This window comes from Delphinus delphis, chromosome 11, assembly GCF_949987515.2.
Source record: "Delphinus delphis chromosome 11, mDelDel1.2, whole genome shotgun sequence".
Classification (NCBI taxonomy): Eukaryota; Metazoa; Chordata; class Mammalia; order Artiodactyla; family Delphinidae; genus Delphinus; species Delphinus delphis.
In genome coordinates this window covers 101,570,796-101,583,751 of record NC_082693.1, presented here as the reverse complement: position 1 = coordinate 101,583,751, position 12,956 = coordinate 101,570,796, and the positions used below count along the sequence as shown (strand labels likewise).

Below are 12,956 nucleotides of genomic sequence, written 5' to 3'. Positions count from 1 at the left end.
ACTTTTGGATGTTTTCTGTTGCTATGTCAAGTTCTCCAGGGTTTTTTTTTCCAATGGCTAATCTGTTATTAAACCAGCTGTTGTATTTTTCATCTCAGGCACTGTAGTTTTCATCCCTAAAAGTTGGATTTGGGTTTTTTTTTTAAATCTCTTTCATGTCTAACATGTGGAATACAGTTACAGTAACTGTTTGAATGTTCCTGTCTACTAATCCTAACATCTCTGTCGGTTTTATTTGATTTTCCCCCTCATTCTGGGTTATGTTTTCCTGATTCTTTGCATGGCTTGTAATTTTCTATTATATGGTAGACATGGTGATTTTTACCTGTTGTGTGTCGGATATATACTTTTATCCATACAAATATTCTTGAGCCATTTCTGAAATACAGTTAAGTTCCTTAGAAACAGGTTAACCTTTGGGGGTCTTTAAGATTTGTTAGGCGAGGCCAGAGCAGTGCTCCATCTAAGGCTAGTTATTCTCCTACAGAAGCAAGACTCTTGCATACAGTGTACCCGGGGCCCCGTGAATCACGAAGTCCCCAGTCTGGCTGGGAATGGGGATAGTCCTGGCCCCGGGTGCGGACAGGACGCTGTCCCCGCAAACCCCTTGGGCTTCTCCTCTTCCTGCAGCCCCTCACGTCCATGTGCTCATCCGCTCTCTGCCAAACACGCATTCCCCTGCTCTCTCTGCATCATCCCTCCTCTTGCGCTCATCCTGCAAACTCTGGCCACTTCCGTCTGCCCCATTTCTCCACTTCGGGAGGGTGTCAGGGGTCCCAAATTCCCCCTCCCTCTGCCACAGCCGGGAAAGGCTCTCAAGACAGCAGGGCCCTCGTTGGGCTCCCCCGTCTGTCCCCATTCCTCGGGCATGGCCGTCTGTCCCCGTCCCTCGGGCATGGCCGTCTGTCCCCGTCCCTCGGGCATGGCCGTCTGTCCCCGTCCCTCGGGCATGACCGTCTGTCCCCGTCCCTTGGGCATCGCCGTCTGTCCCCGTCCCTCGGGCATCGCCGTCTGTCCCCGTCCCTCGGGCATGGCCGTCTGTCCCCGTCCCTCGGGCATGGCCGTCTGTCCCCATCCCTCGGGCATAACTGTCTGTCCCCGTCCCTCGGGCATCGCCGTCTCTCCCCGTCCCTCGGGCATGGCCGTCTATCCCCGTCCCTCGGGCATGGCCGTCTGTCCCCGTCCCTCGGGCATGGCCGTCTGTCCCCGTCCCTCGGGCATGGCCGTCTGTCCTTCCCCACGTCCGGTGTCTTGAGACTGTATCTTGTCTGGTTTCCAGGCTGCTTCAGGCTCGAGGGAAAATCTGACCCCTGTGACTCCATCTTGGCCACAGTGGGATCCACAGCGCTGGGTTTCTTTCCCAGGAACATTTCAGACCTCGTAGTTCCTGCTGCCTCTTTGAGTTGTTTCTGATACGGTCCAGTCGGGGCTCTGTTGAGCGACGGGCCAGCGCGTCCGTCCGTGTCTCAGCCGCGGTGCCTCTGCCCCCCCTTCTCCAGGGTCTCGGTGGTCAGCCACCGTGGTCCGTGGGGATGCCTCATTCCTGCTCCACTTTCTCTGCAGCGAGGAAGCCTTTGATGCGCCCTCGGCCTCTGCTTCCCCCCATCACGTGCATTCAACAGTTCCACCTGGTCCCACCCGTGTCCCCTCTCCTCCCAGCATTTTCGTCCTTTACTTCCCCTTGACTGTCAGCCCAAGAAGCTGGTCTTCCTGACATGCTCCCGGCGTTCGCCTGGGGCCCGGGCCCCCTGGAGGCACCGCTGAGCACACACACCTCCCCTTCCTGGGCGCACTGTCCCGCCCGGGGTTACTCCCCAGTCTGACACGTCACCAGGCGTGAACGCCACGGCCCTGAGCGCAGCAGAGAACCTGGGCTGCCAACTCCGTGGGGCGCGGGGCCCCCTGGGGTGTGGTGGCTCCCGTGGAACCAACGCCCCTCCCCGGACCTGAAGCGTCCGCCGGCGAATCTGCAGAGCCGCGGCCGAAAACACTGCTCGGCCCTCGCGCCTGGACGTGAGAGCCCAGCTCCCTGCACAGCCCCTGGGCCGGCGCAGCCGCCTGCCGGCGGTCAGGGCCTTAGGCGGCAGTGCCCTTGAGGTCAGGTCCCCTGTGCCCCCAGCACACCTTTGCTGTCGCCCATCTTTGTTGTCCGTGGGGCCCGCCAGCTTGCCGAGGGGGGCTCCTCTGCCCCCTTGCTGGCCAGGCGGGGGCCCACTCCTGGCACCCAGCGGCCATCTCTGAGCATGGCTCAGGGTGGCCCACCACTCACCGGGGGCCTGGTTCCCTGACTGCACTGGGGCAAGTAGGGAGCACTCTCCCCGCGACTGTGCAGCCCCAGAGCCCCCCTCCCCCACCCCCACCCCACCACCCAAAGAGCCTTACCCAGGCCCTGGGAACCGTGGTACTCACTCTCCTTCTCCCCTCCCCAGGAAATATTTTCAACAGCTTCTGCCGCAAGCCCCCCACGTCCATGTCCGGGTCCGTCCTGGAGGCCCTGACCCTCTCCACTGCCATGAAGTGTGCCCCCCCCGACGGCTGCTCCCTGTTCCTGCGCGTCAAGGCCTCTCTCACGCTGCATGGTGACCATGATGGTGGTGACACCCAGGAAGTGGGGTGGTGGGCTCAGGGCTCCTCTAATCCCTGTGACAAGCCGGGGGTGGGGTGGGCCAGGGAGACCCTGCTAACTGCCCTTCACAGAGGAGGGGAGGGAAGGGCTCTGACAGCCCTGCCGGCCCCTCCCTCCACCCAGAGGGCCTGCGGGGCCTGGAGGCCTGCTCCATGAGCCTGGACACCCAGGAGACACAGTGCCAGAGCGTGCGGGTCCCCAGGGCCTCCCGCCGGCTGCAGGTGGGGCAGCAGGTGAGACCAGGGTCTGACCCGGACTTGCGGGTCCAGCCCCAAGCCGGTGCCGGGCAGCTGCACCTGTCCCCTGGCCTGCTCCCAGCTGCCCTCCCCTCTTGGCCACCTGATCCATAGACCGTCCTGGGGCTCTGCCACCCCAGGCCCAAGGAATGGGTGCCCCTCCTCCTCTGCCCCAGACCCTGGGTTCCAGCTGTGCGGTGTGGAACTGGCCTGGCCATGGGTGGGTGGACAGAGGTCCCAGCTCCACCAGTTCCCACCCGTCCCTGCCCAGCTCCAGGTGCACTTTGACTGCTTTGAGGTGAGCGTGGCCCAGAGCCTCTACGTCACCCTGAGGACTGTCCCCCACTTCTGCGGGGTCCAGCTGGACGAGCGGTACCATGTGGAAGGTGGGCCGGTGCGGGTACAGCTGCCATCCAGCTTCCCGGGACTGATTCAGGGCGGGACTCACCCAGGGCAGGGGGCAGGGGGCAGGGCCCCGCGCTGGACGGCTCCCAGCAGTGCATTTGGCTCAATTCAGCGTCTCCGCTTCCCTGGAGAGGAAGGCCTTCTGGAAACCACACGGGCAGAGGCCCAGCTGGGGGGCGGCCCCTGGTGCAGAGCGGGCTGGGCCCAACACTGCCTCTGTCGTTCTCAGACTGCGCAGACGAGGACGTAGGGAGGAACGTGCCCGACTGCTTTGGTGAGGCCCCCTCCCCGGGTGGGACCTGGGCCCCATGGCTCCTGGGAAGCCTCTCAGGTGGTGGCAGACACCCACGGGCCTCCCACTGGGCTCTTCTGCCCTCCGCACTCGGGAAATCATGATGGGTCCTCAGGTGGGAGACCCCCAAAATACCGGGGTCTGGCAGGGGTCACCACCTGGAGGCTGTCAGCGCAAGGGAGCCCCGTGCCTGGTGACCTCTGGCCCCAGCGTGACCTCACCTGCTTCCCTTCTACAGCTGGGAAGCTCTCCTACTCGGTGGACCGCAGCCGCAAGGTCATTCTGGTACAGGTGCCAGAGTCAGGGGGCCCCGACTACCACGACTACTACGTGCGACTCTGCCTCAAGTGGTTCACCTGCGAAGACGCGGGCGCCCCAGTGCGAGTGAGCCCCGCCCCGGCCCCGCCCCCGGCCCGGCCCCGCCTCTGATCCTCGCTGGCCGCCCGCCCACGGTGCCTTCACTCCCCTGCAGGTGACAGCGAACGGGGTCTCCCGGAGGGTCTCTCTGCCCTACAAACAAGAGTTGTCGTGCCTGTGCCTTGAGGTCAGTGAGGATGTGGCCTTGACCGCCGGGAGTGGACAGAAGGATGGGCAGACCCTGCGCTGACCCCAGTCCCTCCCGCAGGGCTGGTCCGCGACGCCTGACGCCGTGCGGATCCAGACCTGCCCCTTCGAAGATGGCAAGTGCCCCGTGGTGCCAGGGGGGAGCGAGGAGAGAAGGGTGGGAGATGGGAGGGTCAGAGGTGCCCAGCAGGGTAGGGGCTGGCCTGTCCAGCTGGGACGGCTGACTCGAGCGGGGGTGAGACGGGGTTGGGGGACAGGCCCAGCCTCAGCCCTTGAGCCTGCTTCGGACGGCAGGCAGCCAAGTGTGTTCCAGGCAAGCCCTCCAAGGCGGCAGAGCCTGCGCGTGGACGTGAGCGTGCAGGAGAGCGCGTGTCGGCCGGTGCACGCACGTGTCGCAGCCAGGCCACCTGGAAGAGCCCAGGCTGCCAGGAGGGGCTCCCGGAGGGGTGCGGGGTGCTCACAGAACACACACACAGACTCGGGTCAGGCCCAGAGCCCCCGAGAGAAGGCACCTGGGTCCTGGGCCAGCCCGATGGTTACTCTAGCAGGTGCTCAGTCCTGTGGCCCACGGGCGGCTGGGGTAGCGCCAGCTGATGCCAGCCCTGGGGGAGGGTCCCTGCAGACACGGAGACACTGTGGGACGCCATCCACTACCACCCGGGGAGCCAGGAGCTGAGTTGGGAGCCTGCCTGTCCCATGAGTGGCCGTGTGAGTCTGTGCTGGCGCCCAGGGCCAGGGCCCCAGTGCCTGGAGCTGGAGCAGTCCAGCCGGCCTGCACACAGCAGGGTGAGTGCCCCCCAGGCAGGGATGGGGCGGGGATGGACGGCCAGGGCCCTGACCTGAGCGCCCCTCAGGTGCAGTACCCTCTTGTGGACACCCAGCCCCAGCTCTGCCTGAAGGTGAGTGGGCCAATCCGCAGCCCGCCTCGTGCACTACCAGGGCTTGGGGAGGGGGCCCAGGGCATTGGGGCAAGGGGCCTGCAGCCACATATCCCCCTGTGCCTTGTCCAGCCCTGGGTCCAGCTACTCAGTGGCCCCTCTGATCCCCTCCTGGTCCCACGGGGGCGGGGCGGGGCGGGGGGAGTGTAACCAGTCCCAGAGGGCCACGAAGGAGGCCCGCCTGTCCCGGCCCCCCACCCGGCCCCCCGTCCCTGCACACGTGGCCACACCCCGTCCCTCGGCCTCCCTGCAGTTCTCCACGAGCCTGGGCTTCCCGGTGAAGTGCCCTTTTGAGCAGCTGCGCTTCCCAGGTGAGCCCCCCGCGGGGCGGGAGGGAGGCCGGCTGGGGCCGTTGCAGGGCGGCCGCAGCAAAGAAGGCCCTTTGCTTGTGTAAATGCCTCTTGGTCGGGGGGAGGGGGGGCAAGACGACAGGGTGCGGTCACTTGTGGGGTGGCGTGCTGGGCCTCACCCCTGCCCCCCGCAGCCTGGAAGATGACCGTCCAGCTGGCACCCGCTCCGGGCCACCTCCGGGTGGCCTTCTTCTCGCCCAGCCCTGCCCGCTTCCAGGTGTGCCTGTGTCACCGAGGGAAGACGTGGCCCCCCGCGTGCCGCCGGCTGCTCCAGGCCACCCCCATCCCTGCGGTGAGCTGGGTGTGGTGGGCACCGTCTTGGGGACCTGGGGGGGGCGTGCTGACCCCTTCAGCTCCCCGCAGTCCCCAAGCCAGCCCTGGCGGGGAGGCTGCTGAGACGGCTCCGCACTCCGCAGGGACGCAGAGGAGCCTGGTCTGCACCCCCGCTGCCCGTGACCCACCCCTCCCCCGCTCAGGGTGACCCCACAGAGGACCCTGCGGTGGCCTTTGTGGACATTCCCGGGGACCAGGCCTGCGCACCCGGCACCTGCATCCAGGTGGGTGGTGCTGTCCTGCCCACCTCCTCCACTCCCAGACCTCAGGGGAGCCCCCGCCTCCCCAGAGCTGCCCTGGGGGCCCCTCCAGCTACGCAGTCCCTCCAGCCGGTGCCTCTGGGGAATGCGGGCGGGGCTCAGGGAGCGGCTGCAGGCTGTGCTGACCCGCTCTCGCTCTCGCTCTCGCTGCCTTCGACCCCGGCCTGCAGGGCAGAAGGACCGACATCCAGTTCTCCGTCCCCCAGCAGCTGTGCGACCTCCAGTGCGGTGAGCACCGGGGCCAGGCCTCAGCCAGAGGGGGCAGGGAGGACAGGCCCTCGGGGGGCTGCAAGAGGCAAGGGCTGGACCCCAGGCTGGCCCCTGGAGCCCCGTCTCCCATGTTGGAGTGGGGGCGGGGTGCACGGCACAGTAGACTGGGGCTCGGCAGGCGACAGAGGGGCCACCTGCCTCGGAGTCAGGCCCGGCCCCGCCCTGACTTGGGCGGTCAAGTCCGCCCCAGAGCCTCCAAGCACCCAGCCGGGTCCCACGGTGTCAGGTGCGCTGCGTCTCCTCCCTGACTGCTCCGACCCCAATCAGGGCTCTGGTTCCAACTGTGCAGGAACGCGATGTCCCCAGCCCACCCTTCGCCCAGCCAGCCACGGATGAGCCTAACCCTGCAGGGCCTGGGTGTGGCCCAGCGGGGTGGCTCCTGCCCCGGGGTGGGGTGGGGGGGAGGGGGTGGGGGGGTGGGGGTGGGGGTGGGGGTGGGGGGAGGGACGACACCAGCGCAGGGTGAGTGACAGCAGGCACAGCCACCTGCAAGCACAGAACCTCTCCTGGTAGCTGTGGAGAGTGGACCCCCTGGTCACGGGGGGAGCATTCCGGCGCCCAGGGCTCTCGCAGCCCTTTCTGCACATGGGCAGCTGGGTAGGTCTTGAATGGCCTCTGAACTCAGCTGAGTCACAGCAATTCCAGGGCAGCCCCAGTCCTGCCCGCCTTCCCCCGGGAAATGCCCCGGGGCCCGCGGAGGCTCCTCACGCCTGTATCCCCCAACTGCCCCCCACTCCCTGACCCAGCAGAGCTTTTCAGCCGAGTCTGGGTCCCATTCCCCAGCAAAGGTCACCTCCAGCAGATCACAGGTCAAAGGGGCGATGGTCACCCCTAGGGGCCTCATGTCTGGGCTGGGGCTCTAATACCTGCCAGCCAGGTGGCCCGGTGGCTGGCCTGGGGCCACGGCTGGAGCCCCAGTGTTATGCTGGGCGAGTCCCAGAGTCCCAGGAAGCAGTGAGAGTGACTGGGCCCAGCTCAAGTGTGGGCACCTGGGGGGCATACTGCCCTTGGGGTCTGGGCGGACTCCCCCGGAGACGGGACCCTTGCCTGCCGCGCGGGCACTGGCTCAGCTGCACTGGGCAGTGCACCCTGAGCGACTGGGGTCTCGGACCCCTCTCCTGCCTTCCACTGCACAGGCAGGGCTGGGCTGGGGACGGCTGTGCCCCCAGACGAGGGTGGCACTGGGCCGCCTGAGCCAGCCCCCCATTCCTGTCTCCCCAGCTGCCACCCAGGGGACAGCAGCCTGAGGCCACGTGTCTCACCAGGAAGAAGCAAGTGCTAGGGCCAGATTGCTGGGACGTGGTGAGTGGCAGCTCACGCCTGGGCACGCCAAGCCTCTGTGAAGGCTGGGCCTCAGAGCAGGCGGTGGGGCGGGTCTCACCTGGCCCCAGACCGTGGCACCTATGTGCCTCAGCTCTCCAGAGGCCTGCGGCTCCCGCGGGCCCTTGGGCCATGCCGGGGCTTCCAGTCAAGGACCTTCAGCCCCTCTGAACCCCCCGAGTGGGGTCCAAGAGAACGGCTGGGTGGGATGCACCCTTCCCCGGGTGGCCCAGCCCCTGACCTGCCCCATCGCAGCGTGGTCCCGGCTCCCTCTGGACATCTGGGGGCACGGCCTGCACCCCTGGTCCTGAGGACAGTGTTCTCTGAAGTGCAGAGTGTGGCCGCGCCCCTTCTGTAGCTGGGCGGGTCTGGGGGCCGGGACATGCCCACAATGGCCGGGCTCCACATACCGGGTGGCCCCCTGCTGCCCAGGCTGGGCCTTCACTGGCCCCCCAGTGTCCCTCACACAGCTCTCCCTCGACCCTTCAAAGACTCTGCTAAGAGCTCGAGGGAGCCCACGGCCCGAACACCACCCTGCACCAGCCCCCCGCAGAGCTCAGCCCACCTTCCACTCCCCAGGCCCCCAGCGAGGCCAGTCCAGTGAGGGCCGGCTGCTTCCGTTGGCCTCAGGGGCCACGTGCCAGGACGAACCATTCTCAGACAGTCACACTCCCTGAGGGCCACTATGTGCCATCTGTGCTCAGGGACCACAGGGGGACCCTTGACCCTGCAGTGTCACTTCCGTGTCCCAGGCCAGGGGTCACCCAGCAGTTGGCCGGCTGGGTCTGCCCTCCCAGGACCCTCCTGCCGGCTCACAAGGACCACCGGGCCACACCTCCCAAGCTGTGTCTGGGGTCACCTCCACGAGACCACGGTGCATCCAGGCCCCGCCCTGGACGTCAGCTGCGCTGCGTCTGCAGATGTGCCCCTACACCCAGGCCCTGGCTGGGCTGTCCCTCCTTCAGCCGGACACAGTCCACCGGGCCTTCTCCTATCCCTCTCTCAATGGGGCCTGCTGCCCCCAGCCGACTAGGGGGGCAGGCAAAGCCAGCATGGCCCCTCGCTCAGTAAACACTTGTCCACCTGGCTCGCCTCTTTCCTTGACGACAGAGATGGCGTCTGCAGGGCAAGGTGGCCCTTAGGGTGGGGTTGGGAGGACCACGGGCCTGGGCTTACCTCCTAAAACGAGATGGAGGTCAGGACTGCAGCTGGGGCGAGGGTGGAGCCATGGACACGGGCGGAGCCTGCCGCCCTCCGCCACGTACAGCCCCGCCTGTATCGCAGGACATCCCCAGGCTAGGAACTCCAACAGCCCCACAGCCGCCCCTGTGGGTGGGGGGAGAGTGGTGCCCACAGGCGGGTCAGGGCCACCCCATGCCCACTCAGCCCGCAGGCCCGCCCCCTGACGATTGGCAGGGGCTGAACCACCCCTCAAGCCCCAGGCTCCCACTCCCCTACCCCAGCCAGGCCCAGTCCCCTGCCCAAGGGCCCCCTGGAGACCCCTGTCTGCCCCAGGTGTCCCCTCCCCATCAAGGCACCCGGGAGGGTGGGGGACCAAGGTCCCAGCTCTGGCTGGGGCCCCCTCTCCCCGTCCCACAAGCTCCTGCTTCCCATGCCTGGACCATCCAGGGGTCCCCTGGTCCACGCACAGAGACCCCAGCGGGACCCAGGGCCACCCCAGGAGTCCTTGCCGCCTGGAGCTGGAATGGTGGATTTGCTGGCGGGGGGTGCGGGGAACTGACCGGGTGCAGGCTCCCCCAAGACTCCTCAGCAGCCCGGGCTGCCCCAGATGGCGGAAGCAGAGGCCCACACAGAGGCAGCGGCCGTGCTTCTCTCCAGGACCAAGGGTGTGCAGGGCCACAGGGGACGGGGAGGGGAGGAACACGCTCTGGTCCCAGCTGCCCCACTGTCCAGTGTGCACCGCCACCAAGTGGTGGCAACACTCAGCGCCCGCTTCTGAGCTGGACCTTACCTCCCGCCTCCACATCAGGATCTGGAACCACACCCGGAGCCCCATGGCCCAGCAGGCCCACCGCCTTGGCCATGGACCAAGTAAGACTGGCCCCCCTGCCCGCCAAGCGGGAAACCCCATCCTCACCCCTGCCCCGGAGAGACGTGCGGATGCGCTCAGGCCCCGGATGAGGGATGACTAGGGTCACACCCGCCAGGGCTCACAGCTTAGCTGGGACGAGCCTTTGGACATCTGTGTACCTCAGTCATTCCTTAAGCGGGTACTGAGCGCCCACTGGGTGCCACCCTGTCCCAGCACTAATAACAAACAGCACTGGCCCCGGAGCGGGGGAAATACCTGGGTCTGCCCTGAACTGCGGGGCTTCTCAGGTCAGGATTTTCAGCCCTAAACCCCAGGCAGACAGGGCCATCGGCCACCCTACCTGGAGCGGACCTTTGCCTGGGGAAGACAGACCACAAACAGCTGAATATGTAACTTATAACGGGGTGCCCAGTGCCAGTGCGAGAAGAAGGAGGTCAGGAAAGCAAATAGGAAGTGTGGAAGGGCTGCCGTTTAGAGGAGTGTGGTCCCGGCAACGCGTGAGTCTGGTTCTAACAGGATGGACAGGTGAGGGGCTGTGGCAGGCAGGTGGGGCCATGGGGTGCCCTGGCTTGGATACGGGGGTACGAGTCAAATAGACCAACGTTCCTCAGTGTCTGGGGTTGGGGCTCCATGGGCTGGGACGGAAATGTAGCAGCAGGAGCTGGTGTTTGCACGTGGTAAGTTTGAGCTGCCTCTGTTCGCCAGTGCTTCTGTAGGGCCTTCTGGGTATCACTCCCTCAGTGAACAAAACAGACACAGATCCCTGCCCAAGGGAGAGAAGAGAGGCATAAACATTAAAAAAAAAAGAGTAAATTATCTAGGACATAAAAGGTTTATTCAGAAAGAAAAATTGGAGCAGGTTAAGGGAAGGAGATGGTCTTGGGGGCAGAGTGGCAGGCTGGGTCTCACGCCAAGACAGGAAGGAGATGGAGCTGGTGGACCAACAATTAAAGCCCAGTGAGTCAGACTTCCCTGGTGGCGCAGAGGTTAAGAATCCGCCTGCCAATGCGGGGGACACGGGTTCGAGCCCTGGCCCGGGAAGATCCCACATGCCACGGAGCAACTAAGCCCGTGCGCCACAACTACTGAGCCTGTGCTCTAGAGCCCGCAAGCACAGCTACTGAGCCCACGAGTCACAACTCCTGAAGCCCACGTGCCTAGAGCCCGTGCTCCGCAACAAGAGAAGCCACTGCAATGAGAAGCCGCGCACGCAACGAAGACCCACCGCAGCCAAAAATAAATAAATAAAATAAATAAATTTATTAAAAAAAACCCAAAAACCCAGTGAGTCCTTCCACAAGGGTAGAAAGGGATAAAACAGTTTTATTATTGGATGAGCATTAAGAGACTGCAAAGACAAAAACCTCACCCTTTATATGATCCAGGCAGGTACAACCCATTCCATACGGGATCTCAAGAAAAATAACTGAACTCGAGCCCATTTTGCGTGATAATAACGCAGCCGCCCCAGCTTCTCTGGTTCCTGTTTGCATGGAACGTCTTATTCCATCCTTTTACTTTCAACCTCTTTGTGTCTTTGTATGTAAAGTGAGTTTCTTGTACACAGCAAGTGTACAAAGGTGGATCGCCTTTGCCAATCTCTGTCTTTTAATTGGAGACTTTAACCCATTTAAAGTTTTAAAAATATATATTTTATTTACTTACTTATTTTTGGCTGCGTAGGGTCTTTGTTGCTGCGTGCAGGCTTTCTCTAGTTGCCGTGAGCAGGGGCTACTCTTCGTTGTGGTGCATGGGCTTCTCATTGCAGTGGCTTCTGTGGCTGTGGATCATGGGCTCTAAGTGCATGGGCTTCAGTAGTTGTGGCGCACGGGCTTAGCTGCTCCGTGGCATGTGGGATCTTCCCGGGCCAGGGCTCAAACCCGTGTGCCCCGCATTGGCAGGCAGATCCTTAATGACTGCACCACCAGGGAAGCCCTCCATTTACATTTAAAGTGAATACTGAGGGACTTCCCTGGTGGTCCAGTGGGTAAGACTCTGCTCCTAACGTAGGGGGTCTGGGTTCGATCCCTGGTCGGGGAACTAGATCCCACATGCATGCCACAACAGAGACCCTGCGTGTCGCAACTAAGACCCGGCACGGCCCAAATAAATAAAGAAATATACTTTTTAAAAATAGAGTGAATACTGAAAAGAAAGGACTTACTTCTACCATAGCTATTTGTTTTCTTATATGTCTTATATGGTTTTTGTCCTTCAGTTCTTCTATTACTGCCTTTTGGGTATTTAGTTGATTTTTTGTGATGTACTATTTTGATGTCCTTCTTCTTTCCTTTTCTGTATTTTCTTACTGGTTTCCTTGGGAGTGACAATTAAAATCGTAAACTTATAGAAAACTAGTTTGAATAATACCAATTTGGTTTCAGTAGTAAACACTCTGCTCCTACACAACCACAGCCCTCTGCTGCTGTTGTCACAGATTCATCTTCATCTATTGTGTGTCCATTAACATAGATTTATAACTGTTGTTTCATGCATTTGCCTTTTAAATCATACGGAAAAAAACGGAGGAGTTACAAACCAAAACTGCAATAACACCAGCTTTTAGCTTCTCCCATGCAGCAACCTTTACTGTATTCTGTACTTTCTCGTGGTTTTGAGTTACTGTCTAGTGTGTTTTCATTCAGCCCCAAGGACTCTCTTTAGCATTTCCAGTAGGGCAGGAAATGAGCTCCCTGAACTTTTACTTATCTGGAAACATCTTACTTCCTTCATTTCTGAAAGATAGTTTTGCTGGATATAGAATTCTTGGTTGACAGGTCTTTCTTTTTCTTCAGGACTTCAAATATGTCCTCCCACTGGCTTGTGTTCTCCAAGGCTTCTAATGAGAAGTCTTCTGGAAGGCTTGTTGAGGATTTCCATGGAAAGGCCAGAAGGGCTGCGGTGGCAGAGGCCCCAGCGTGCGCACAGCGGGCATAAGGAGAGGCTGGGTGAGGACGCTGGGGGGCTGGGGGGTGGTGGTCAGAGCTGAGGAGGGGAGGAGAGTTTCCAGGAAAGGATCGACTGTCACCAGGCTGCGGGCCAAGCGAGGGGAGCTCTGATCATGGCCATCTGGAGACAGGAACTCACCTTGACGAGATGAGCCCTGGGGGGGAAGGCCGACTGCAGAGGGCTCTCGGAAGGAGGGTGGGGGGACACTCCCTGAGTTTAGTCAGGAAGGAACAAAGAAATGGTCGATGCCTCAGAGTTGCTGGGCTCTGACGTGTTTGGCAGTTGGGGGGTTTCTAGCTTGCAGGAGCGACAACTCGTGTCGGGGGGCCGGGCTGCAGCTGCGAGCTGGGCTCTGCGCTG

General features: G+C 62.5%; 1 protein-coding gene across 1 annotated transcript in view; it reads left to right on the top strand.

The window, feature by feature from the left end:
* The window catches only part of IL17REL (interleukin 17 receptor E like), a 40,102-nt gene that overhangs the window by 14,599 nt on the left and 12,547 nt on the right, over positions 1-12,956 (top strand). The window contains exons 3-17 of the mRNA XM_060026010.1: positions 2,430-2,579; positions 2,750-2,859; positions 3,134-3,248; positions 3,497-3,541; positions 3,798-3,943; positions 4,032-4,103; positions 4,185-4,239; positions 4,746-4,909; positions 4,978-5,022; positions 5,315-5,372; positions 5,546-5,703; positions 5,828-5,968; positions 6,175-6,232; positions 6,542-6,663; positions 7,496-7,576. Of these exons, the coding sequence (XP_059881993.1) occupies positions 2,430-2,579; positions 2,750-2,859; positions 3,134-3,248; positions 3,497-3,541; positions 3,798-3,943; positions 4,032-4,103; positions 4,185-4,239; positions 4,746-4,909; positions 4,978-5,022; positions 5,315-5,372; positions 5,546-5,703; positions 5,828-5,968; positions 6,175-6,232; positions 6,542-6,663; positions 7,496-7,576 (1,520 nt within the window). The remainder of the gene's footprint in view (positions 1-2,429; positions 2,580-2,749; positions 2,860-3,133; positions 3,249-3,496; positions 3,542-3,797; positions 3,944-4,031; positions 4,104-4,184; positions 4,240-4,745; positions 4,910-4,977; positions 5,023-5,314; positions 5,373-5,545; positions 5,704-5,827; positions 5,969-6,174; positions 6,233-6,541; positions 6,664-7,495; positions 7,577-12,956) is intronic.